The sequence below is a fragment of the Sus scrofa genome, chromosome 7 (assembly GCF_000003025.6).
Source record: "Sus scrofa isolate TJ Tabasco breed Duroc chromosome 7, Sscrofa11.1, whole genome shotgun sequence".
NCBI classification, from domain to species: Eukaryota; Metazoa; Chordata; class Mammalia; order Artiodactyla; family Suidae; genus Sus; species Sus scrofa.
Genome location: NC_010449.5, coordinates 58,522,016 through 58,547,889, shown reverse-complemented (window position 1 = coordinate 58,547,889; position 25,874 = coordinate 58,522,016). Strand labels below are relative to the sequence as shown.

The 25,874-nt window shown below is 50.3% G+C and overlaps 1 protein-coding gene across 9 annotated transcripts in view; it reads left to right on the top strand.

Annotated features, from left to right (window-relative positions):
* Positions 1 to 25,874, top strand: part of PPCDC (phosphopantothenoylcysteine decarboxylase) — a 43,513-nt gene that overhangs the window by 1,592 nt on the left and 16,047 nt on the right. Inside the window, exons 2-6 of one of the 9 annotated variants that reach the window (XR_002345561.1) lie at positions 2,766 to 2,971; positions 16,773 to 16,868; positions 17,720 to 17,848; positions 21,244 to 21,412; positions 25,109 to 25,252. Coding sequence is in view for 8 of the 9 variants with exons in the window: in NM_001243368.1 (NP_001230297.1) it covers positions 2,789 to 2,971; positions 16,773 to 16,868; positions 17,720 to 17,848; positions 21,244 to 21,412; positions 21,833 to 21,918 (663 nt within the window). In the remaining variant the exon portion in view is untranslated. Of the gene's footprint in view, positions 1 to 2,765; positions 2,972 to 16,772; positions 16,869 to 16,931; positions 17,597 to 17,719; positions 17,849 to 18,117; positions 19,424 to 21,243; positions 21,413 to 21,832; positions 22,750 to 25,108; positions 25,253 to 25,874 lie in introns of those variants that run through there. The other 8 variants (XM_005666125.3, XM_005666126.3, NM_001243368.1 and 5 more) reach the window with 8 other exon arrangements.

Sequence of the window (25,874 nt, the reverse complement as noted above, 5' to 3'; positions counted from 1 at the left end):
CTCACCCACCCACCCACCCATACCCCCACCCCCGAATTTGGTTCTGCTTTTTCCTAGGCCCTCGCTCCTCATGTTCCTGTGTTGTGCTGGGCTCATACTCCATCTGGCCTCTTTTTTTAGCCCTGGTTCTGCTCTGGCTCCTCACGTGCCCATATTGTGACTGGCAGATATTCCTAAAACCTTTGCTTAACTTTGCCCTAATTAAACTAATTAGAGAAGAGACTCACACATCACAGCCCTGCCATGCTGAAGCTCTTTACTCTGTCTGGCCCTGTCTTCCTAAAGGACAGAGAGGCTGCCATTTTTCTGGCTGTGGCTGCATGCATGTGGCTACCTGCATGGCTTGGTGTCCTAGGAGCTTGAGGTTCAATAAGCATAGCCTTCAGGCCTGTAACCTCTCTGCCTGCCAACTCTTTCTGCTGCTCAAGAGTTCCTGTGAGTACAGCAGGGCTCAGGAAAATGAAGTGCTGTCTACAGCTACCTTGGCTGTGCAAATAGATGTTTCTAGCAGGGACTGGGTAGAGCAGCAGGCTTACTGGTTTGGGATTTGTTCTTTATTTGAGAATAAACAAAGAACTAAAAATTAAAAAAAAAAAGAACTCCTGCCAACTGTTGCCCTCCATGATCCTGTTAGATTGACCTGGTCTGAACTTGCTTTCAAATTTGGTTAAATTATCCACTTTCTTTCCTTTTTTTTTTTTTTTGTCTTTTCTGGGGCCGCACCTGTGGCATATGGAGGTTCCCAGGCTAGGGGTCTGATTGGAGCTGTAGCCGCCAGCCTACGCCAGAGCCACAGCAACTCGGGATCCGAGCCACGTCTGCAACCCACACTGCAGCTCACGGCAACGCCGGATCCTTAACACACTGAGCAAGGGCAGGGATCGAACCCGCAACCTCATGGTTCCTAGCAGGATTTGTTAACAACTGAAGAATGTTTTCTGCTTCTTAACACATATGATTAGCATAATGAAAGAAAAATCATGAAAAGGGTAAACTTTGGTTTATACTCATACTTTTACAATGGGCTAGATGTTCTCATATTTCTAGTTACCTCAGATATTTCCCATATGAGCTTGAAGAAGTTACAGTATCTAGGGTGGCATAAAAAGTGGCCAGGGGAAAATTTACATTTAGATTTTAATTTTTTGTTGTTGTCTTTTTGCCTTTTCTAGGGCCACTTCCCGTGGCATATGGAGGTTCCCAGGCTAGGGGTCTAATCGGAGCTGTAGTCACCAGCCTACGCCAGAGCCACAGCAACGCGGGATCCGAGCTGGCTCTGCAACCTACACCACAGCTTATGGCAACACTAGATCCGTAACCCGCTAAGTGAGGGATCGAACACCACAACCTCATGGTTCCTAGTTGGATTCATTAACCACTGAGGCATGACGGGAACTCCCAAATTATCTACATTCTATTCTTCAAGTACCTATGCCCTCTCAACCTCCCTTTTCTAGAAAGGTAGGTAGGCTTTGGTCCTTAATGAAGATTGCTCAGCAGACTAATTAGTAAATCTTGGGCTGTAACACCTGCTGTGGGGAGGCAGTTGACGTCATCAGTATGGATTCCTGCCCCAAGTTTAAATGATTGCTTTCAGTAACCTATTCCTTAGGAATGATATCAGTTTGATGTGGAGGAGGTTTTAAGTTCAGCTTCTAGGTTTGCAGGAGTCTCCCTGTCCTAGCACCAGTTGGCTGAGGTGGGACAGGGTCAAGGTTTAGAATCTTGCAGGTGGGTTTTCCTGTAGAGTCAAGAATTGGAAGTTCCTGGAAATCCTGGTATGGCGTAGTGGAAATGAATCTGACTAGAAACCATGAGGTTGCGGGTTCAATCGCTGGCCTTGCTCAGTGGGTTAAGGATCCAGCATTGCCATGAGCTGTGGTGTAGGTCACAGATGTGGCTCAGATCCCACATTGCTGTGGCTGTGGCGAAGGCCGGCAGCTACAGCTCTGATTGGACCCCCTAGCCTGAGAACCTCCGTGTGCCACGGGTGTGGCCCTAAAAAGAAAAAAAGTATGGAAATTCCTTAGTGGCACAGCAGGTCAAGGATCTGGTGTTGCCATAGCTGTGGCACAGTTCACAACTGTGGGGTGGATTTGATCACTGGCCCGGGAACATCCACCTGTTGTGAGTACTGCCAAAACGAAAAAGCCTCCGTCACCTACTGTGGATGCTAATTAGCATACTGATTAGTTTGGGGAAAGAAGCTGGCTGATAGTCCCTCTAGACCTTGTAAGTTGCTAACAGGGTTCTGCAGACCCTAGAGTAGACTCAGTTCTCCTCTGGGTAAGGCCCTGGCTGAGGTCCCGACAGACAGCAGAACTGAAATCCCTGGCAAATGGAACTTTGGGGGTAATCTTGTTCCAGGGAACTGGCCTGTGCTTAACAAACCCTGCTGAGAGGGGTCTGGGCCCTTGGGAGATCTTTCCAAGTAGGAGTGGGATAATGGACCCAAACATGATTCTCAGTTCATGTGGGTATGTGCCTGAGTCTTTTTATTTTTTATTTTTTTGCTGCACCCACGGCATGCAAAAGTTCCCAGGCCAGGATCAAATCCACACCATGGCAGTGACAATGCCAGGTCCTTAACCTACTGAGCCACCAGGGAGCTCCTCTCTGATCTCCCTATCAAACTCTGTGCTCCCAGAAGCTGGGTCTGTTGACCCTCAGAAACCCCAGTATCTGGCTCGGGGTCTAACACAGAGTGCTGAACACATTTTAGTTGAATGTATGAATGAAGCAGGCACCTCTTATTCTACTTTTAGATCTTAAATTCTGACAGAGCTGTATGGAGCCCAGTTCTAGCAAGCTTCCAGGACCTGAAGTCACCAGACCCCACATGGAATCAAGGGCCACATGTTCAGCTGCTGCTCCCTTGGAGAGACAGTTCCGAGTTCTCATAGGTGTTACTGGGAGTGTTGCAGCCTTGAAGTTGCCTCTTCTAGTGTCAAGACTTTTGGATATTCCTGGCGTGAGTATCCCTCCTAGACATGCATGGCAGCCTCTGGCATTGGAGAGCTCATGCTCTGAGGCCAGCTTGCTTTTGTGCAGTATGCTCAGCATTTTCTTTTTCTGTCTTTTTCTTTTTAGGGCCGCACCCGCAGCACATGGAGGTTCCCAGGCTAGGGGTCCAATCAGAGCTTTAGCTGCCGGCCTACACCACAGCCACGGGAACGCCAGATCTGAGCCAACTCTGTGACCTACACCACAGCTCACAGCAACGCCGGATCCTTAACCCACTGAGCGAGGCCAGGGATTGAACCTGCATCCTCATGGATCCTAATTGGGTTCATTAACCACTGAGTCATGATGGGAACTCCTCTTTTTCTTAATCATGATGTTTGTGAAAGTCTTCCTTGTGCAGTGGTATGAGGTGGATGCAGGAGGCAGAGACAGATGTGACAGTCTCACCAGGAGCTAGGATAGGTGGTGTAGACAAAGGGTGAGGGGAGGGTTTCGGTTCCCAAACTCTGAACTTAGTTTCCTGAGGTCATGGTGTGGGAGAAAGGCTGGCTGGAGCAGTACAGTGAGTTCTCAGTGTCCCTTTGCTACCCTGGGCTCCCTGCCTCTGCTTTCACTCCATCCTGGACACTGCAGCTCTATCCTCCCTCCTTTTATGACACGGCTGTCCTGTTAGTCAGAAGGCACTGGAGCCTTAGGGGCTCCCTGTTGCCTGCAGCTCTGGTTTTAGACTCTGTTTAGAGATGCCCAGGGGTCACAACAGTATGTTGGGGTGGAGGGTTTAGCCCTCTGCCCTTGGTCAGATCACCTCAGCTTTGACTGGTTTTATATATTGGGGTTCTGGGGCAGATTCTTTTTGTGGGAGAAGTTCAAGGCTTTAAACAGTGTGAAAGCCAGCAGGTGTGAATCCTTCTCTCTCATCTGGTATCCTAGGCCCTTCGACTATCACTCTCCCACTGCCCCACGTTCCATCCCGAGGGCCTTTGCTCTGGCCCAGCCCTTGCCAGGCTGTGCCGCCCTCCCTATTCCTTTCTGCCTTTTCAAATTCTCCGCAAACACTTCACACAAAAGCCAGGATTCCTGCCTGCCACAGCCCATGTGGTTTTGCTCCCTTCTCCTTTTTTTTTTTTTTTTTTAAATTTTTTAAATTTTATGGCCATACCTGTGGCATATGGAAGTTCCTGGGCCAGGAACTGAATTCAAGCCACAGCTGTGACCTGTGTGGCAGCTGTGGTAACACTGGATCCTTTGACCCACTGTGTGGGGCTGGGGATTGAACCCGAACCTCTGCAGCAACCTGAGACACTGCAGTGGGCTTCTTTTTTTTTTTTTTTTTAATTTTTGTTGTTGTTGTTGCTATTTCTTGGGCCACTCCCCCGGCATATGGAGGTTCCCAGGCCAGGGGTTGAATTGGAGCTGTAGCCACCGGCCTACGCCAGAGCCACAGCAACGTGGGATCTGAGCCGTGTCTGCAACCTACACCACAGCTCACGGCAACGCTGGATCCTTAACCCACTGAGAAAGGGCAGGGACCGAACCTGCAACCTCATGGTTCCTAGTCGGATTCGTTAACCACTGCGCCACGACGGGAACTCCCTGCAGTGGGCTTCTTAATGCACTGTGCCACGGCAGGAACTCCTGTTCCCTTCCTTTTGATGTGTTTGTGGGAGAAGGTGAGTGCCACGTCTTACTACCCCACCATCTTGATCCAGCTCCCCTGCTGCTCCCTTCCTTTTAAAACTCATTTGATGTATTAAAGAAAAACTAGAAGTGGTAAAAACAGATTTTATTCAGAAAAACTACTGCAATAAGGCAAAAGAGGCCTCAGTTTAGAACTGGGTTTAAAAAAAGAATAAACAATCAAACAAAAAGATTTTTTTAAAAAATAAGAAAAAAAGTAAAATTGAAAAAAATAGAACTGGGTTTAATTTTGAATACAAGAAAAGGTTGAGACATATAGCCAAGGGTGTTAAGCTGATGTGCTTTTTCCTTGCTTGTATCTGCGCCGCGTGTAGCTCAGATGGGTGTACTAGAGTGTCCAGCAGGGGGCAGTGCTCACTTGCAAATGACCATGTCAGGGTTTTTTCTTTTTTCTTTTTTTTTTTCTTTTAAACTTTCCACTAACTTCTATCCAGAAAGTCACCCCCTCACCCCACCCTCCATGCTGGGATGATCAGTGAAGCAGGCAGCCAGGGATGCCAGTCAGGCCAGAAGCAGGAAGGGAGGAGAGTGTTGTGGCTGCTCTGAGGCTGGGCACTGGCGCTTCTGGGGCAATAACCTCTTTGGCCTGCCCCCTCCTCGTGTTCTCAGAACCAATGGTAGGAGCTGGCTAGCTAGAGCCTTCAGGGCAGGAGGCCTGAAAGGGGTGGCTGCAGCCACAGCCTCTGCCACCACCCCCTGGGGAGGGAGGGAGCCGCACAGTTCCCTTTTCCCATAGCCCCAGAACAAGTGAATTTCCGGACTGGGGGTGGGTGGGGGCAGGGAGTCCTATCCCAGGAAACAGATGGGCAGCCTCAGAGCTGAGGGAAATGGCAACTCCACCGCTTCCTGCCATCCCACACAGCTGGCGTTTATAGGGGTGTGAGGAGAGGGTTGCCTGAAGCAGGGAGGCTCTCCAGCCCACCCTAGGCCTTTTAGCCCAGCCACTGCCGCTGCTGCTGCCGCTGCCGCCACTGCTGGGAGACAGGCCCTGTCTGGAACAGGACTTGGCTCCCTCTCTGGCTGGAGTTGAAGCTGAAAGTCAGGCGGACAGAAGGACAGTGACCTGGGAGGGAGGACTTTCTGACTTAGCCTCCGGGAGCCTGTCTTTCTCATTTGAAAATAAAGATGATGACTGCCACCCATCCCTTCAGGCTGTTGTCAGGGCTGGGGGAGGGGAACACAGATGAAACAGTTTGTCATCTGGTGCCAAGGACTAGGCGTAGCTCCTAGCACGCGGAAGCACTTAACAGTGTTTGTTTCCTGTCCTTCACCCTCTCCTTTCCACTGTTGTCGTGTCCTTTGGGGCGGCCACATGTAGTGTGTGGTGTTGGGGTTGGTGAGATGGCCCATGTGGAAAGAGCTGTGGGAGCCACTGTCCATCTGCTTATGTGGAGGGGCCCACTTCCCTCTCATCCTGTGGATGGGCAGCTCTCCAGAGAGCCTAGATTTGCTTAGTAGGGTCCTTGTGAGGTGTTGGTAACCAGAGGGGAGGATCCCTGCGTGCCTTGTGTTGGCCCCAAGGCGGTGGCCTTCCCCCCGCCGCCCCCCACTTCCTCACACTCCCTGATGGTACCATCTCCCTAGAGCCCTCCTGGGTCTTCCCCGCCCCACCCAGGAGTTGCCTTTGTCCCTTGGAATGGTCCTTCTCAGCTCTTTGACTAAGGCATGCGTGAGGCTTTCCTGAGCTCCCTTAGGGATCCCTAGATTTTGACTAGCAAATGAGCAGCTGGGGTGTGGGTGGCAGGGAGCTGGGTGATTCTGCAGACCTGGCTGAGAACCACTCCTGTTCACCAGTGTGTTCAGGCTTCCCAGGAGGACCACTGACCTGGAGCCAGACCAGGGAGACTGTGAGGAGGTGATGGGGAGGGGCGGATTTGGTCTTCTACCTCACACACCAGCAGGTGGGGAGGGCGGCCACCAGCAAAGAAGCTTTGGAGCCTTTATTTGAGCTTGACGAGCTGGACCAGCCTGCCCTCAAACGAGGCTGCTGGGCATAGCAGGATTTCTCACCCTGGGACTCTGGGCAAGTCAGGTCTTTTTTATGGCCTGCAATAAAGCAGGGACTGGGTACTCAAATGATATATCTCCAAGGTCTCTTCCATCTTGAGTGGTGGAAGATCTTAGATGTGAAGACAAAAAGGACCAGGACTCGAAGGCAGCCTGAGAGAAGGTCCTGGGGTGCAAGAGCTGTGGCTGTTTTGCCGTCCTGCCATTGTCATGTAATTGGGTGACCCTTAACGGCTGAGCTTGTGGCTCAGTTCCTGCCTTCTGGTTGGCACCGTCCTCACTGTGGAGAAGACAGACACCTCTCTAACTTTTGCTGGGCAAGTGTCGGCAGGGCTGAGAGTCAGAAGAGGATTTCTAAAGGTGAAGAAAACCTCCCATCCTGGGAGTTGGCAGGCCTGGAGCTTAGAGAAGGCTAAGTTTACAGAATGCCTGTCAGAATATTCAAGGCCATTAATTAAGAGTGAGGGGAGAGGGCCTTATTCATATGCCGAATGAAATAAATTCTGCTCTTCTGGAGGACTATTTTGGCAATTATCTGGAGAAACCAAAAATAGTCACAGATTTACCCATAGGATTGAATGCTGTGAGGCACAAAAGTTCACCGGATGTACAAGGATGTTCATTATAGCCCTGTTTATAATTTCAAAGCAAAACTGAAAAGAAACAAAACATCCAACAATAAAAAGTTGTGATGCAGTTACGGTTCAGCCTCTTGATGGATTCCGAGGCAGCAGTTCAGGGAATGGGTGGCCCTAACATGCTAATGTGAGACGGTCCCGAGACAGAGTGAAAGGAGCAAGGTGCTGGAGTTGGCAGGCCACGGCCCACAGGCCACATTTTGTTGCCTGTTTTTATATGACCTGCAAACCATACAGACGCCAGCCATTTACAATTTTACTTTATTTTTAGTTTTTTATGGTTTTAAATGGTTAAAAAAAAATCAAAAGATTTTGTGACACATAAAATTATATAAAATTCGGATTTCAGTGTCCATAATGGTTTATTGGAACACAGCCACATCCATTCAAGTGTTGCCTGTGGCTACTACAGTCTTGCTGCTACAGAGTAGAGTAATGGTGACAAAGCCCGAAGTAGTATCTGGCCCTTTATAGACTAAGTTTGCCAACTGCTGGCATTTAGTGTGATTCCTTTTGTGTCTTCACATATCCGAGTTACCGCCTGTGATTTTTCCCCCAGAGGTGGTTACCCGTGTGGAGAGATGCAGGCAGGAAGGGAGACTTGTATTTTGGGTGATGCTGTTCAGTTTTGATGTTCTAACCTCTGTATGTGTGTTTATTTTTTAAAGTCAGTGAGGCTTTCTATGGGGGTACTATGGAACATTTTTTTGGTAACTTTATGTGCCTCCCGCCCACCAAGGAAAGGAGAGCAGGAGAAACATGGCCTGGTTTGAGGTTTTTTTTTTTCCTTTCCACGTGGGGCCACCTGCCTGCTCTGTGGTCCTGTTTTGGACACTGGTCTATTTAGCTGTAGTCCTCTGAGGCATTTGTTTGGGCCTCTGCTGGCTTGGCTGCCACCATCCTTCTGTGCCCTGCTCCCGCAGAGAGTGAGCTCCACAGGCCGCTGGTCAGAGGCAGCCAGCCCAGGGCCAAGGAGTCCTGCATCCAGGGTCCTTCCCTGAAGCTTCAGAATGGTGTCCCTAGCAAGAGCTTCCATAGTCTGTTTCTCTAGTTTCATTCTTGAGAATTTTTTCTTGCTGGGGAAGGGCTTGGAGGGATCGGTAGCTTTGTCCTGCTCGAATGGCCAGAGAGGGCTGTGTGGCCAGAATACCAGCTTCCCCAGGAGGCCTGTTTGGCACCAGAGGAGAGAACAGCAGAGCCTGGTGGGAAAGGGCAAGGGTCACAAAAGGGCTGGGATGGCATAGTGAGCTGGAGGGATCCCTGGAGGCCCTGCGGTCCAGATGGCTCATGGCTCAGAAGGGGAAACCAGACCAGAGAGGAAGAATTTGCCTGAGGTCTCCAGCCAGTGAGCTGGCAGAACTGAGGCTCAAGGCCAGTTTTCCTGATTGCTGTCAGCAAGTGAACTTGAGGACCTCAGATCTGGAGCTCAGATCATGGGCCTTCTCTGCTTCACCTAACCACGGCCAAGAGGATGAGAATGCTCAGGCAAGTGTGTATTCCTGCCTGGTCTGTCTTGCTTTATGGTCAGGGGTCATACATATCCCACCCACCTGTTAGATACACTGAACCCTTACTAGCTCGGGCTCCCGTGTGTGTAGTAGGCTCAGTAAATGTTTGTCAAGTGAAGAGATATCGCTGAGAGACATTGGGAAACCCACTCAGCCAACCAGAACGCCCTTGGGTATTTGTTCATGAGGCCACCTCCTCCACAGCTCCCCCAGCTGCTCACTGCACCCAGAGTCCTTTTTCCTAGACTATACCGGCCACCCCCATGCTCAGTGGGGTCAGGCACTGCCAGTGTCAACACTGGGTGGCCCAATGTCAGGGTCTTCTGCAGTGTGTGTGTCAGCCCAGAGGCCTGAGCCAGCAAAGTTCTGGGTTCCTTGCCTTGTGGCAGGTTATGTCACGCCTGGGGCATCCTCTTTAGGGTTCTCAGCAGTCCCCTGTGGAGCTCTCATCTCATGCTCTACTTAGAAACACCTGCTCTTTTCTGGCCACTCAGCTAGGGGTTCAGCTGGGGCTCTACTTGTATATAGAGCTGTGCTATCTAATACAGCGGCCACTAGCCACATTCAAATTTAAATTTAAATTATTAAAACTAAATAAAACAAAAATTCAGTTCCTTTGTTACACCAAGTGCTTAGTAGCCACATGAGGCTAGGGGCTGCCATACTGGACAGCACAGGTGTGAAACATTTCCAACACTGCGGAGAGTTCTTTTGGAGGATTCTGTAGAGTAGCACTTCTTAGCTGCCTCCCAAGGGGCACTGGACAATGTCATTTTTGGTTTTCATACTTGAGGAAGGGGGTGCTACTGGCTCATGGTTATAGTAGGTAGAGGCCAGAGATGATTGTGGAGGTAGATGTTCAAGCATGGGATTTATCTTATTGTTTGACTATGGCAGTCCTCCACAGGCCCCTTTGATATCTGCCCCAGAATCAGCCTGGGCCAGACTAGGGGCTGAAAAGTGAAAGAGGAGGTATCACCCCCAAATTCTGTTTTCCATTTCCTTTGCCAGACTCTCCAGGAGCTCCAGGTGGGATTGCTGATGTATCTTTAGCAGAGAAAAGGAAACCAGACTTGCCAACTGGTTTCAGGAAGGAATCTCTCTAAACATCAGGCAAGATGCAGGCAGTTTGTAAAATAAGGTCTGGCCAAGCCCTGGTCACATCACACAGAGGTTCAGGTTAAAAACATTAAGCCATGGGAAGTTACCGTTGTGGAGCAGTAGAAATGAATCTATGAGGAACTATGAGGTTGCGGGTTCAATCCCTGGCCTCTCTCGGTGGGTTAAAGATCTGGCCTTACCGTGAGCTCTGGTATGGGTCGCAGACTCAGTTTGGGTCTGGCGTGGCCGTGGCTGTGGTGTAGGCTGGCAACTTTAGCTCTGATTTGACCCCTAGCCTGGGACTCTGTATGCCGTGGGTGTGGCCCTAAAAAGCAAAAAAAAAAAAAAAAATAAAAAAAAAATTAAGACATGAAAACAGTTGCCAGGAGGCTAGGCACAGAGCTGCCTTTTAGGAACTCTGAAGTGTGTGAGGGATTGTTTTAATATCCAGCTCTGCTTCTACCAGGCCCCAGGAGAGTGTAAGAGAAAGCCGAGGAGAGTGCCTGTCCTCAGGAGTTTTCTACTCTGCCAAGACTCCTTAGCGTTTGCTGGGGGAAAGGTCAGGGTGTGAATAGTCCAAGTTATTTGGTATCTCAGAGGGTAACATAAGATGCTGGGTTTTTTAAAATTTACTTTTAGTGTGTGTAAACCCAGAGCCTAGCTCTTGGTTCCTAGGACCTTTTGGCAAACAGAATGAAAATGAAAGAACAAAGCCCATAGGGCTGATGAATCAGATCAAGTGACATCCCTCTAAAACCGGAGGAACTAGTCTGGGCCTGCTGGAGTCTGGGTCACTGCCAAGGAGACATGGCTGCTTCGTAGGGGTCAGGGAATGGCATTGGGAACATGTGCTTCACGTTACTCTTTAGGTGAAGACTTTGCCCCAAGAAGCTCCCTAACAGTGACTGTGTAACCTGGGCAGGTAGCCGGGAAGGGGTAGATTGAGTGCCTGGGGGAGGAGCTTAGAGGGCAAATCTCAAGCAGCAATGATGGACCAGGGTGGGGGGCCTATTTGGCCCCCTGGTTGGAACCCCCAGGAGCCAGGCGAAGGCAGTAGGAAGGCTCTGAGACTCTGAGGGGGCTGTGGGAAAGAAAGGGTAGAGCTGAGAGGGAGGAGGGAACCCCTAAACAGGGCCATCACCAAACTGAAACTGTTTGTGAAGACTGACCCTAGGCACAGTCCTCACTTTGAGAACTGACAGGCCTTTTGGGAACTGGGAGAGCAGGGGAACAGATCTTCAGGAAGCAGCTTTCCAAACTTCAGAATAGAGAGGATAAACTAGGGTGATCCTAAGCGGCAAATTGCTCAGGATAGTTGGGAAGCTCTTAGAAATGAAAGAAAGTAATTCCCCCAAGGAATAGAAGGCAGGGATCAGAAACTGATCTGGCCGCCTGGGAAGGAAACTGGAAAAATAGTTAAGTGGAGAGGAGGAAGCATCAACATGGATAGACCCAGAAAGTATGCTCCTAAGTGAGATTAATCAGACAATAAAAGACAGGCATGATATGATGTCACTTACAGGTGGAATCCTAATAAAAGGATACCAATGAACTTACTTGCAGAACAGAAACAGACTCACAGACTTTGAAAAACTTATGATTACCAAAGAGGACAGGTGGGAGGGATGGACTGGGGGCTTGGGATTGGCATCTGCACACTGAGGTATGTGGTACCTGCTCTATAGCAGAGAATGCTACTCAATATTCTTTGAAAGAATCTGAAGGAGATTGATTGTATATATATGTAGGACTGAATCACTTTGTTATACAGAAGAAATGATCACAACCTTGTAAATCAACTGTACTTAAGTATAACTTAATAAAAAAAAGATAAGATACTCTAAGTTAGGTTCCCAATTAACACTTAAAGAAAAAAAATGGAGAGGAGAACATGTAACCAAAGATGAAGGTAGACTACGGTCCAGAGGCCACCAGAGTGAGCTGAAGCTTACTGTGAAACTCAGGATGACCAAGAGGGCAGTGGGACAACGCCTGGTCCTGGGGGCCAATGGTATAACACTAGGGGGGCACAGAAGGAAATGGGAGGGACTCTTAAGTCCCACTTTGTGTTTTCATTTTTGTTTTTTAGGGCTGCACCTGCAGCATATGGAGGTTCCCAGGCTAGGGGTCCCATCGGAGCTACAGCTGCCGGCCTATACCACAGCCACGGCAGCACAGGATCCGAGCTGCGTCTTTGAACTACACCAAAGCTCACAGCAATGCCAGATCCTTAACCCACTAAGTGGGGCCAGGGGTTGAACCCGAATTCTCATGGATACTAGTCGGATTCGTTACCACTGAGCCACCATGGGAACTTTGAGTCCCACTTTGTTTTCATCTTTTCTTTTGAGCTTGAAAAAGTAGGACAAGTTGTAGAAGTGACTTGAACTCAAGTTGGGTGATTTGTCTCCTGACCTGGGCAAATTCAGTCCTCAGGCACCGAGGTTATAGTTGGAAGTGTGGGATGTGTGGGAAACAGCCAGAGGCTGGTGGCTGGAAATGACTAATGTTCATTTATCAAAAAGGCAAATTATTCTAGACAAGGCTTGTGAGCCCTTAGAAAAGAACTTAGAAAATGGTTGTCACTGGGGCTTGACTGGGCTTATGGGAACAAGCCATATTTTTAGTTAATTTTTGGGGGGATATTCGAGTATCTCTGGATTTGGTGAGGCCTTTGATGGAATCTTGGGACATTTCCCCCTGGACCACCTGGTAATGTTGTCAGCATGTCTCTACTCAGGCAAAGGGTACATTCTTTTTTTTTTTTTTTGTCTTTTTGCCATTTCTTGGGCTGCTCTCGCGGCATATGGAGGTTCCCAGGCTAGGGGTCCAATCCGAGCTGTAGCCACCGGCCTACACCAGAGCCACAGCAACGCAGGATCTGAGCTGCGTCTGCGACCTACACCACAGCTCATGGCAACACCTGATTGTTAACCCACTGAGCAAGGGCAGGGACCAAACCCGCAACCTCATGGTTCCTAGTCAGATTCGTTAACCACTGCACCACGACGGGAACTCCAAGGGTACATTCTTGATTCTTTTCCACCCCAACCACCTAGCCTGTGGACCTTGGGGAAGGGCTCTGCTCTTGACCTGGTTCTGTTCATGATTTGGGTTTGTGTTTCAGGTCTGTTGATGGTGTGCTGGCTGAGAACAGGCCAGGGGGAACAGGATTGAGATTTTAGGAGCTCTTCATAGATTGAGCAAACAGTGGGCCAACTCTGGAAAGGTGAAATTCACCAGGGAAATGTGAAGGTCTGCACTGGGGAAAGTAACAGTGCAGGTAGTTTGGAGCTTGTGGTTTAGTAGCAACATGGGTGAGAAGAGCTCATGAGGTTTGGCTGATTGCAAACCCCATATACATCAGCAGGAGGATGTGGCTTCCAGTAGAGCTGATGTGGGCTCAGGCTCCATCAGCAGACACTCAGTGGGTGCCAGGAACATGATGCTCCAGGTTCCCTGAGCCTAGCAGGGTACCACCTTCTCAGACCCCTTCTTGCAGAAGAGATGGCTTCCACCTCTGAGGTCTTTTTTTTTTTTTTAGGGCCGCACCTGAGGCATATGGAGGTTCCCAGGCTAGGGGTCTAATCGGAGCTGCAGCTGCTGGCCTACACCACAGCCACAGCAACGTGGGGTCCAAGCCTTGTCTATGACTTACAACACAGCTCACAGCAACACCAGACCCTTAACCCACTGAGCGAGGCCAGGGATGGAACCTGTGTCCTCGTGGATACTAGTTGGATTCGTTAATCACTGAGCCATGACGGGAGCTCCCACCTCTGAGTTTCTCAATTTGGGAAAATTAAATCTTATTTCTTTTGTAATTTTCACCTCACTATTTTTCTGTTCTCCCTTTCAGGAACTCATTATTAGTCAGATTTTGGACCTCTTGAGTTGATCGTCTGATTTTCACATCTTTTAAAAATACTTTTAGCCATCTATTTATCTTTCTGTTCTACTTTCTAGAAAATCTCTTCTAAATTTACATTGAATTTTTTTTCACTATTTGTAATTTTAATTTCCAAGAGTTCTTCTTTGTTCCCTGTATGTTCATTAACAACAATAACAACAAAAATCTGGGAGTTCCTGTCATGGCTCAGTGGTTAACGAATCCGACCAGGGACCATGAGGTTGCGGGTTTGATCCCTGGCCATGCTCAGTGGGTTAAGGATCCTTTGTTGCCGTGATCTGTGGTGTAGGTCACAGGTGTGGTCTGGATCTGGCATTGCTGTGGCTGTGGCGTAGGCCGGCAGCTACATTTCCGATTTGATCCCTAGCCTGGGAACCTCCGTATGCCAAGGGTGCAGCCCTAGAAAAGACAAAAGAAAAAAAGACCAAAAAAAAAAAAAAATCTGATCTTGTCTGATCTGATCTGCTAATGCCTCCTTCCACTTCCTTATCTTATATGTTGATGTATCTTAACCGCTAGTTTTGGGGTTTTGTTTTTGTTTTTGTTCTTTTTTTGGTCTTTTTAGGGCCGCACCCCAAGGCATTATGGAAGTTCCCAGGCTAAGGGTCTAATCAGAGCTACAGCTGCTGGCCTACGCCACAGCCACAGCAATGTGGGATCTGAGCTGTGTCTGTGACTACACTACAGCTCCTGGCAACACTGGATCCTTAACCCACCTATCAAGGCCAGGGATCGAACCCATATCCTCATGCATTCTGGTCAGTTTCATTACTGCTGAGCTACAACAGGAACTCCCCTTTGTTCTGATGGTTTTAAAAATCCCTTTAAGGATTTCCCTTGCGGCATGATGTCAGTCACTGCAGAGGTTCAGGTTACTGCTCTGGTGCAGGCTCAATCCCTTGGCCTGGGAACTTTTGCATGCTGCAGGTACAGCCAAAAAATTTTTTAAATAAATAATCCCTCTTTAAAAAAAGAAAAAAAAAACCCTTTTGTTTTGGTGGGCTTTTGGGAGGGAGCAGAATTTAATCCACTTTGCTTAACTGAAAGTTTATTCTTTTATTTAAGCTTTATATAGCTTTCTGTCTTAAATGTGTCTTTTTAAACACATTTTGATGTGATTGATGGATTTTTAAAACATTCAATATGAGAGTCTGGATTTTGATTAGGGAGTTTAGCCCATTATATAATTACTATAACTGCTATTCCCTTAGAACTTACTTTGGTATCTTATTTAATGCTTTCTACTTTTTGTGTGTTCTCACTGCTGCCTTTCCCCTTCTTTCCCTATCCTTTATTGTATAGATTGAATTTACTTCTGCTGGTTTGAAAGTTATATATTTTTCTTCCTATGGTTACTTCTAACTTACTATGCCCATATACCTTACTTTATTACTATCTTGCTTCTTGATTCTCAGCACTGTCCTGCCTTCCTCTGCTTCTCCACCTGTCCTGGTCCTGTGACATCTTCAGGCTGGGTTCCCTGAAGGGACATCAGCTCCGTTCATTTGCCGTCTTGTTCAGAACTGGACAAGTCTTGTTCAGAGCTGTCCTAGAAGGGACTCCTGTGCTCAGTGGGAGTTTGGTTTAAACGACCTTTAAGAAGGTCCCTGAGGTTTTGTGCAAGTTTTGGGGAGGGTGGATTCCAGGGGGATGTCAGCAGGAGAATGGATGAGTCTGGGAGCCCTGTATTAAACCTAGAAACAGCAGACTTTCTGAGGTGCTTTCACAGTCTGCCTCTCTGAGACGTCTCTTCCTTGGTTCCAGCATTTCTCTTAGGTGCTGTGCAGCACAGTGTCCCACAACCCACAGACTGCAAGAGACAAATAGGGGCCTTGGTGAGATGACAGGGTGGGGACCGGGTTGAACTGACACAGGCACACCCCATCCAAAGAGGAGCCATTACTCAATACCAGCAAGTCATTATCAAGCAGGAATGCGGGCCCAGCAGTGCCAGAGCAGTCAGTTTTTTAAAGAGGTCAGGATATTGGATTTTCTTTGTGAAATCTCCCAATTTGCACATATAGGCTTAAAAATGTTTATAACCCCATGCAGGCCAAATAGCACATCTGGCTCAGACACTCCCACCATCACCCTTGTTCTGGTGAATCAATGATTCTGTCCTTGACTTTTTTCCCTGCTGGGTAAATGTCTCCCAAAGATGTGATTTCCTACACATCCCCGCCACCTCTCTGAGCCCTTTTACTCTGCCTGCTTGTTAGCCTAACATTTCGTTTTACAAATGGCGGGAATTGGTCTAGTGCTGCCCACACCACCATGTACTCTTTCTGTTAAGCACCTTCACCACCCCCTTTGTGTGCATTATTAATTTATTCAGTAAAGGAGTAGTGTAGACAGGAACATCACTCTTGCTCCTTGAGTGTAGGGCACACAGGTTTGGTTTTTCTGGAGCCTGTCTGCAGCCGGAGCCCACGAAGCCTTGTTCCTAGAAGTACAAGAAGGGCCTCTACCTGCTTGCTCACTGGGCTCTGACTGCAGATGCCAGGTGCCGGGCCCCAGCTCCCCAGTGCCTTGGCCTGCAGAGGGCAGAGCTGCAGTGCAGCCCAGAGCTCAGACCCGTGAGCCTCCTTGGGGTGGCCCCTCCTGCCTGCCATAGCCTTTGTGGCCCTTTTGCCCTCAGTTCTCTTCCCGCCTGCCTCTGCCCAAACAGCAGGAGCCTGCGGCGTTATATACACGGGGCAGTCGGTGACTCATTCCTCAGCAGCCCCTTGGATAGGGAAGTGAAACGGCCACACCTGGTGAGGCCTGACCTTTGGGTGACAGCGGAAGTAGCTATGCAAATGTGAGGCTCGCTGCCTTGGAGGGCAGCCAGGCTGTGAAGAAAGCTCTTGCCTGGCCTGGCCCCATGTGGCCTGCAGGCCAGTGGCTCTGATAACAGTTTCTCTTTCCTTTCCTCCCCCCTTCACCTCCACTTTTTCTTGGTGACAGCTAGAAGTAGCAGTGGTCACAACTGAGAGGGCTAAACATTTCTACAACCCCCAGGATGTTCCTGTCACCCTCTACAGCGACGCTGATGAATGGGAGGTCAGTACTGGGGGCCCCTGGGGCTGAGTTCCATCCTGTTTGTACCAACAGGACAGGACTGCCCTGCCTGCAGCCTATGGTCGGTGGCCGGAGCACATAAGCCAGGCTCAAGTCAGCGGTCAGGGCTCTCTGGGCAGAGGCGATGAGGAAAACATCTGTCTAGCTTCTGGCCTGCGGGAGGCCCAGAGTCTCCTCCCAGCTCAGGCAGAGCTCAGCTTTGGCCCCGTGCCTGAGTGTGAGTGTCCTTGTACTTATCTGGGCTGATGAAACCACAGAGGAGCTCTGTTCCCACCACCCTTGTCCACGTGGCTCCCAGTGTCGAGAGCGCCTCACTTCCCACGGCTGCTGGGCTCGGCTTCTGCTCTCCCACGGAGGGGCGGGCACTGGCCAATTCACCAGACGTCGAGTGTGGGCCTCACCGGGGTGCCCTGCCAGGCATTTTTAAACATTCTCAGCCTAGAACATTTCTGGCTGGCCCGTCCTCCCCACCCCTCCCCCTCCATTTCTCACCGCCCCAGAGCCCTTCCCCTGGCTTGGACAACCCAAGCATCCGCCTCAAGCAGACAGGCCAGGAGCTCCCTGCCAGATGTCAGTTCTCTTGAAAACCAAACCATAAAGGGAATAGCTCAGAGAGACAAGGGGCGTTTGTTTCCTCAGGCCTGGTTTCTCTCAGGCTCTTGGCTCCACAGCCGGTGCTCACCAGCTTAGCTGTGAGAGGGGTTGCTCAGGTGGTCTCCTTCTCCTTCCTGACTTAGTGTACCTGCTCTGGGTTGGCCCTCCCCCCACCCCCATTTCTCCCTCCACACTGAGGGGGTGGCCAGCCTGGTGACCCCACTTCCTTCCCCTGCCAGATGTGGAAGTGCCGATCCGATCCAGTTCTCCACATTGACCTGCGGAGATGGGCAGACCTCATGCTGGTGGCTCCTCTTGATGCCAACACTCTGGGGAAGGTGGCCAGTGGCATCTGTGACAACTTGCTTGTGAGTGACTCCCTGGGCATGCCTCCCTCCCTGGACCTCACTCCCAGTTTGCTGAGCGCAGACTGCCGCTGTGCAGGGTTCTCAGCTTGGAATCATTTACAGTGGACCAGTTGGCTCAGGACACAGTTTTCTGGGCCACCCCGCCCCCCCATCTGGTCTCACCTGCTCTCCTGCAAGTGGCAGAAGGCCAGGTCTTGGCAGGTTGCCCTCTGAGGGTGTCCACCTCTCCCCTGCCCCTCGACACTCAGGTCCTTTCTCTTTGTCTCTAGTTCCTGGGCTGCCCTTGACATGCTTCTCCGCTGGCCTCCCTGCCCAGCCCTGTCGCCTGCCCCTCTCGGCTCTGCCTTCTCACCAGGATCTGGGTATCCACATGGGCAATCTGATAAGCGTGCTCACTTCCTCATGGATCTCACACACTTATCTCTCCTATAGCTTTAGCCGCTAGGCTGAGCTGTGGTTTCCTGTATGTACGGAAAGCTTAAAGAGGAAGAGAGAGAAAGGGTGAGAGGCTTGGGCTGAAGGAGAGGAACAGGAGTCCAGCTGTCCAGAGTGTGGATTGGCTTAGGCGTGAGGGACCTCCCGGGAGTTGCTGTCCTTAAAGAGCCTTTGTCCACATGAACATCCAGGGGAGGCTGGGTGCCATCCCCTCCCTCTCCTTCCTCCCTGTCCCCCATCACCCCTTCCTTCATTCCGAGAGCTCTTACCGACCATGTACCAGGCCCCATGTGGAGGGACACAGGGAGCTCACAGTCTGGAAGGAAAGGGTTTTGGGGTCTGCTCTGGTATGTGGTACAGTGACACACCTGCACAGTGTGTGGACACTGGAGTCACACCTTACACAGTGCTGGGTGTGTAGTCGGCATTCAATAAATACTTATGGTATGTATGACGTAATTAGTAATTTGACTTTGGCTAACAGCCAGGAGGTTTTCAGAGTTGAATATGATGAAAAAGTGACTAACGGAGCTGGTTTTGAGGAGTCAGATAGGAGGTTTGTCTCCTCATATGCTTGCTGATGGGTGTTTAAGGCACTTCTTGAAGAGCTGCTGGTGATTTAAGCATCATTGAGCACAGGTGATCAGAAAAAGAGCAACACACAGATCGTGTTGTAGGGCAGGGGCAAAGGAGCACAGAGGAGAGCGAGCCTAGGGGCAATGTTGTCAAGAAGCCTTCCCAGTGGGGCTGGTGCCAGGCTGGCAGGGCGGCTGGAGCAGGTCAGGCTCCCGGCCACTTTCATCTTCTTGGCTGAGTGTTGTGTGTAGCCAGCACCGTCTCACCAGATCTCCAGGCTTCCCACCGGCTGGCGAGCAGCCAGCTGATGTGACAAAGCACACTGACCTCCAGGAGCTAAGCCCCGGTCTGGCCAACTTTGTGAGGTCTCCTTCCTTCCTTCTGAAAGCTGTTTTCCTCTTTTCTTCAAAGCTCACCACTCCCTGAAATCTTTAGGGTTTCCCTCCTACTGAGTTGGCTGCGCAATGGATCATGTTCTCAAGATGAGCCCCGAGGCCCTTGGCCTCAAAGGTTGCATTTGAAGGCACAAATACTTCAAAGAACTGAAGAGCTTTTTTTTTTTTTTTTTTTTTTTTTTTGGCTTTTTAGTGCTGCACCCGCAGCATATGGAAGTTCCTAGGCTAAGGGTCGAATAGGAGCTGTAGCTGCTGGCCTATGCCATAACCGCAGCCACAGCAATGTGGGGTCCAAGCCACATCTGCTACCTACACCACAGCTCACAGCAACGCTGGATCCTTAACCCACTGAGCGAGGCCAGAAATCGAACCTGCGCCCTCATGGATGCTAGTCAGATTCGTTTCTGCTGAGACACGACGGGAACTCCAAAGAACTTCAAGTCTTATAAAGTTTAAACTATTGCCATCATGATCTGTGGCTCTGTCTTCTCTCAGAAGATATTTTTTCCTTATATAACCCCCAAAGACACTTGCCCTGCTTCCTCCCTCCTTCAGGTCTTCTTCCTTTCCAGTATCCAGAACTTGGGGTGCTATCAGGGCAGCGTGCTAGGCATGAACCTGTGCTCCCAATCTCTGGGCCCTGGGCCTGGGTGAGGTGCATCTGTCCTCTGGCCCTTCTTTGTTCTCAGTAATGCAGCAGATCCAGAAAGAGAAGGTGACTTTCCTGGGTCACCAGTCCAGCTGGGAGCTGGTCTTCTGACACGGATCCAGGGCTTCTCTTCACCCAAGTGGATTCCCAGGGGCAGAGCCTGAGGTGCTGCACACAACATTGGCCAAACAAGTGACTGTGGGAACTGATGCCTCCTTTCAGCCCTCCTACTGCTGGAAGGTTTGGAGGAGCTGTGGTTTGTCCAGGAAACGCTGAGCTTTGAGATGGGGTGGGAAAAGCTAGAGAGGTGGGGGGGCATGGAGATGTTGGGTTTGTGCTCTGGCTGGTGTGTTTTGCTTTGAGCGCCTTTAGAAACCCCAGCCCTGCCTCTGCCTCCCACACAGTCAAGGGGCTCTTCTAGGGATGCTCATGACTTCCACAGAAGCAGCAGGTGGCACGTGGCCAAGAGGAAGTGTGGACTGAAACTGTCCACTCATAGCCTGGTTGCCTCATTACGAGGACTGGGTGGGAAACAAACACTGGTGTCTGGGACGACGCAAGCAGCCAGATCCTGAGGCTGTGTGCTGTCCCACTTCCTTCCTGTCCTAGGAGAGGGCAAGGGCACTGAGAAGGACAGGCATTTTCTCTGGCCTGTTTGTGGCATTGTTGTCTGGACTCCCCCTCTTTTCCCAGACAGGATCCACTTCAGGGAAAGGGTGTGTCAGCCGCTATCTCCCTAAAGGGTCCACAGCCCAGGCAGAGGCACCTGGAGCAGTCAGAGCCCAGGGGAGCACATTCCTAGGGGACTCAGAGCTTATTTCTCCCCGAGACACCCCTATCCTTGTTATAATAACAGGAGCTACTATTTCTGGAGGCCATACTTTGTGCCAGGCCTTGTGCGAAGAGCTTTATAAGTGAGCACACACCCTCTGTCCTCATGACTGCTCGGTGAGGGGGCTTTTGCAGAGAGGAAGCTGAGACTCCTGGCGTGAAGGAACAAGTGTTCAAGTTCTCATGGCTAGTGACAGCAGATAGCGCAGCAAGATTTGAACCCAGGTCCACGTGATTGCAAAGCTCACGGCACTGAGGACTCTGTGAGCTGCTTCTGTCTGCAAGGGCCGGCTCTGGGGAAGACATTGCTTGGGCACAGGGAGCCTTGTTTGCACAGGAGGAGAGGTCTGCTTAGAAGTGGCTGGGTCATTGCCAGAGTTGGTAGAGCATCTCCTGTGTGTAGCCTGTGGGGAGGTGAGAGGACCAGGGGACATGGCCCCACCCCGAGGCTGAGACAGCTCCACAGACAGCAAACTGAGCCCACAGTCCCCCCACCCCCCTCTTCACAGACCTGTGTCATCCGGGCCTGGGACCGCAGCAAGCCCCTGCTCTTCTGCCCAGCAATGAACACTGCCATGTGGGAGCACCCCCTCACTGAGCAGCAGGTGTGCCAGCTCAAGGCCTTCGGCTATGTCGAGATCCCCTGTGTGGCCAAGAAGCTGGTCTGTGGAGACCAAGGTGGGTGTCTGGCCAGGCTCACAGCTCATTCCTACGGCCTGGGGCTGGGGCAGGGCTCAGCTTCAGATCCTAGTCTGCTGTGACCTCAGGTAAAACCCTTCTCCTTTGAGCTCGGCTTTCTCATCTGGGAAATGGAAATGGAAATTCTTCCTTGTCAGAGTTGTTAGGATTAAATGAGACAGTAAAATGCCTCGCATCTTCCCTGACATGCAGCCCACATAGTTCAGATGGCTACTGTAACCATTCCTGGGACTGTCCGGAGGGTTTCGTGGGAGGGACTGGATGGGTCTGGCTCAGCCCTGGTCCTGCCCTTCCCAGGCCTCGGGCTCTGGGTGGGGCACTGGGGAGCACTGGGTGGGGTGGGTGGGGAATGGTCCCCTGCCTCAGTCTGCAGGGTCACAGTAGAGCTCTGCTCCCCAGGTCTGGGGGCCATGGCTGAGGTGGGCACCATTGTGGACAAAGTGAAAGAAGTCCTCTTCCAGCACGGTGGCTTCCAGCAGAGTTGAACCCGGGATTCCGTCACACATGTCCCTCCGCACTCAGCATGTTTTCAGGCCAAGTTGGTGAAGAAGGTGGCCTTTGACAAAATGGGGTGAAGACTCCCTGCATTTGCTGAACAGGGATCTGACCTGACCCAGGTTAAACTAAACCAAAGGCCCAGGTCCCAACTTCTTTCAACCAGGAGCCACCTGCTTTCTGGAGTTCTTCTCCAGCTTTTCCTGGGATGGGCGCAGCAAGTCCGAGGAGCAAGCTGCGGTATTGTGCCTGTGCTTCGGGAAGGGGACTTAGGAGTGACTGAGAAATCTTGATCCTCCATGGCGCCCAGGAACTGCTTTTAGAAAGAGCCACGGCTGGTGATCCCCAGGCCTTTGGAGCTTCAGCTCTTTGGTGGGTACAGGGAAGCCTATGAATTGGCGGGACCATGCTGTGAGAGGAGTACTGAGAATAAAGAAAAGTGACTTTTGGGGAGACTCCGTTCTTCCTTTATGACTCCATCCTTCCTTTACAGCCTGTCCGGGGTTTTGGTGATTAGGGGCATCGCTAGTTGTGGCTGGGGAAGGGTCTGGGCTGGCAGCTGACCAGCACTTCCTAGTCCCCATGTCGTATGATGATTAAGGGCAAGGGCCTTTGCAGCCAGACAGCCCCTCGTCAGATCCCAGCTCTGCCACGTACTAGCTGTGGGACGTGGCTCAGGGCTCAACCTCTCTGACCCTCACTCTCCTCATCTGTATTATCCTACCTTCATGGAGTTGCTGAAAGGATTAAATGAGATAATATGTGCACAATGGCCACCCTGCTGCCTTTACGTAGCATCAAATAAATGTAAGTTAAAGCTAGTTGTGTGTTCTTGTCAGTGAGCTTTCTTATGTTTACTGAAATAGACTGTCTCATTTTGGGAAAAATAAAATCCCCGGCCCTACGCTGACATGCACTTTATGCAAGTGACAGGTTCGCAGCCTGCAGAGTTGGAACCTGTCCTAGAATGCAGGCCCCTTGCTTCCTGGTGTCATCCTCATTAGCTCGCTGTGCCTGAGATGGGGCCTGGGTGTCTGAGCCCCCACAGTAGAACACATGGGTGGGAGAAGTAGACTCCAGAGAGACTCATGCTGTGCCCTATAAACCTCTGCTACTCTGCCTTTGACCTAACTGCCCTTTGGTGGCTGCGTGGGGCAGGGGCTTGTTTGCCTATTTGGAGCTGAAGTCGGAGCAGGTTTCCTGCCCTCTTGCCTTTCCAGGCTGGCGTGAGTGGGTTCCCTGTGCATGCCCTCAGACCTCTGCAGTAGAGGTGCCTTGCAGGAGCCCCAGGAAGCCTGCCTGCTGGAATCAAGGCCTCCAGCAGCCTCTGAGAGCTTTTATCTCCATGGCACTTGACTTAATCAAGTGACCCTTTGGGATAAAATTGCTTTAGGGCATCAAAGAAAAAATAACTAAAATGGTAGCACCAGGAACCGACTTCATGGGCTGGTTTGGGGGTCGGGCCTTGGGAGGACCTGGATAACCAAAAGCCAGAGGCAATTCCAAAGTTCCATTAAAAATTCTAGCTTTTTTTTTGCTTTTAAGAGCCACACCCTCGGCATATGGACATTCCCAGGCTAGGGGTTGAATTGTAGCTGTAGCCGCTGGCCTACACCATAGCCACAGCAACGCCAGATCCCAGATCCGAGCCTTGTCTGTGACCTACCGCAGCTCATGGCAAAGCCGGATCCTTGACCCATTGAGTGAAGCCAGTGATTGAACTTGGGTCCTCTAAGTCATAATGGCAACTTCCCAAAGTTCCATTGGAGTGGTTTCTAACTTTCCTCCTGTCCACAACACCTTTCCTTTCCCTCTGCAACCTGTTAGTGAATGGAAAAGCTTCCAGTTTTAATAGAAACTGCTACCATTTACTCTGTGCTTATTGTGTGCAAGGCTCTGGGCTAGGCACTTTAGGGAAGACAGTTGCTCAGGAGACCTGCTACAAAATGCCCGTTTTAAAAGGCTATGAGGGAGTTCCTGCTCTGGTGCAATGGGCTCAGCAGCATCTTGGGAGCACTTGGACACAGGTTTGATCCCTGGCCTGGCACAGTGGGTTGAGGATTCAGTGTTTCTGCAGCTGTGGCTTAGGTTGAGATTGCGGCTCAGATCCAATCTCTGGTCAGGGAACTCCATATGCCCCAGAGGCAGCCAAAAAGAAAAAGAAAGAAAGAAAAAAAAAAAGCTATGGGAGTAGAAGTTCATAGGCCTATGTCTGTGGCTGCTCAGAGCGGGACTGAACCTTGCTGGCCAGAAGGAAAGAGATCCATGTGGACGTGAGCCAGCTAAAGGTCTACCGCTGCATCACAGCAGTCCTGCATCTTGTTGCCCATTTTTTTTTTTTTTTTTTTTTTTTTTTTTTTTTTTTTTTTAGGGCCACACCTGTGGCATATGGAGGTTCCCAGGCTAGGGATTCAATCGGAACTGTAGCCACTGGCCTACGCCACGGCCACAGCAGCTCTGGATCCAAGCCGCATCTGCAACCTACACCACAGCTCACAGCAACTTCCTCTACACAACTGAGCAAGGCCAGGGATCGAACCTGCAACCTCATGGTTCCTAGTTGGGTTCGTAACCACTGACCCACAAATGGGAACTCCTTGTTGTCCATTCTGAATGGGGGTCTGGATGAGTGGTTGAGGGCTGAAAAGCCCAGCTGTTTCCTGAGCCAGGTTGGAGCTGAGGAGAGGGCAGTTAGTGGCTGAGCTACCTTTACCTGTCCTTGTCTGCCAGAGGGGTGCTAAGGTGAGAGTGATAACTACCACCCTGCCTAGTAAAAATCAAAGCTCTTGAGGTTGCCATCATCTTGGGTAGAAATGTTTCTCAGAGAAGGTGCTAGCTTCGCTGATTTTTTTTTTTTTTTTTTTAATAAGGGCCACATCTGCAGCATGTGGAGGTTCCCAGGCTAGGTGTCCAATTGGAGCTACAGCTGCTGGCCTACACCACAGCCACAGCAACACAGGATCCAAGCCATATCTGTGATCTGCACCACAGCTCACAGCAATGCCAGATCCTTAACCCACTGAGTGAGGCCAGGGAATGAACCCGAAACCTCATGGTTCCTAGTCAGATTCATTTCTGCTGTGCCATGACGGGAACTCCTTCCCTGATGATTTTTATAGAATTCTGAATGTTTGGTGGACCAGAACATTAGGGTCTGAAATTTTCACTCTTGTTTGGCAGCCCAGAACCTCTCTAAACTGCTATGGCTGCTGCTGAGCAAGAGGAGGAAGCCTTTGAGCAAGGCCCAGCCTCCACCCTGAACTGTCTCCAGCTCTTCCTCCACACAACTGATGTGTCCCCCTGCAGCCTCCCCATTGCCTCAGGGTAAGGCTCTGACTTCTGCCTTATTGTTCGTCCTCTGTTATCTGGCCCCTGTCTACCCTCCTATATCCACCCCTTACCACACACCAACCCTTTAGGGCTCCCTGTCTTCTTGTCAGACTGGACAACCTTGTTCTTGGCCTTTGCATATTCTGCAACTTTTAACTGGAAGGCCATCCTTCCCCTGGCTGCCTCCTATGCATGCCTCCAGTTGTACATGGGTGCCACGTCCTTTGGAAAGCCTTCCCTGGCCAACTTAGACTGGATTAGGTGGTCCTAGCCCAGGTTCTCATTGTGCCACATCTTATATATTATGCCCTGGAATTGCAGTAGTCCATTTGTGTCTTCCTAAAATTGGGATCTGAAGGATAGGAGTTTGCCTATTCTTCACAAAATCTGGCAAGTCATTCCAAGCTTCTTATACTGACACAATTTTTTTAAAGCTGTTTGTAGTGGGGGAGAGATGGGGAGTATCTTCCTTCTTTCTGAGCAAGGCATCCAACCTAGGAACTGTAAAAGCAAAGACTGATAAATTTGACTACGGAAAAATAAACATTTCCACCTAGCAATAGCCCAAAGGCAAAGTCAAAAGACAAACAACAAACTGGAGAAATTATCTGCAGTT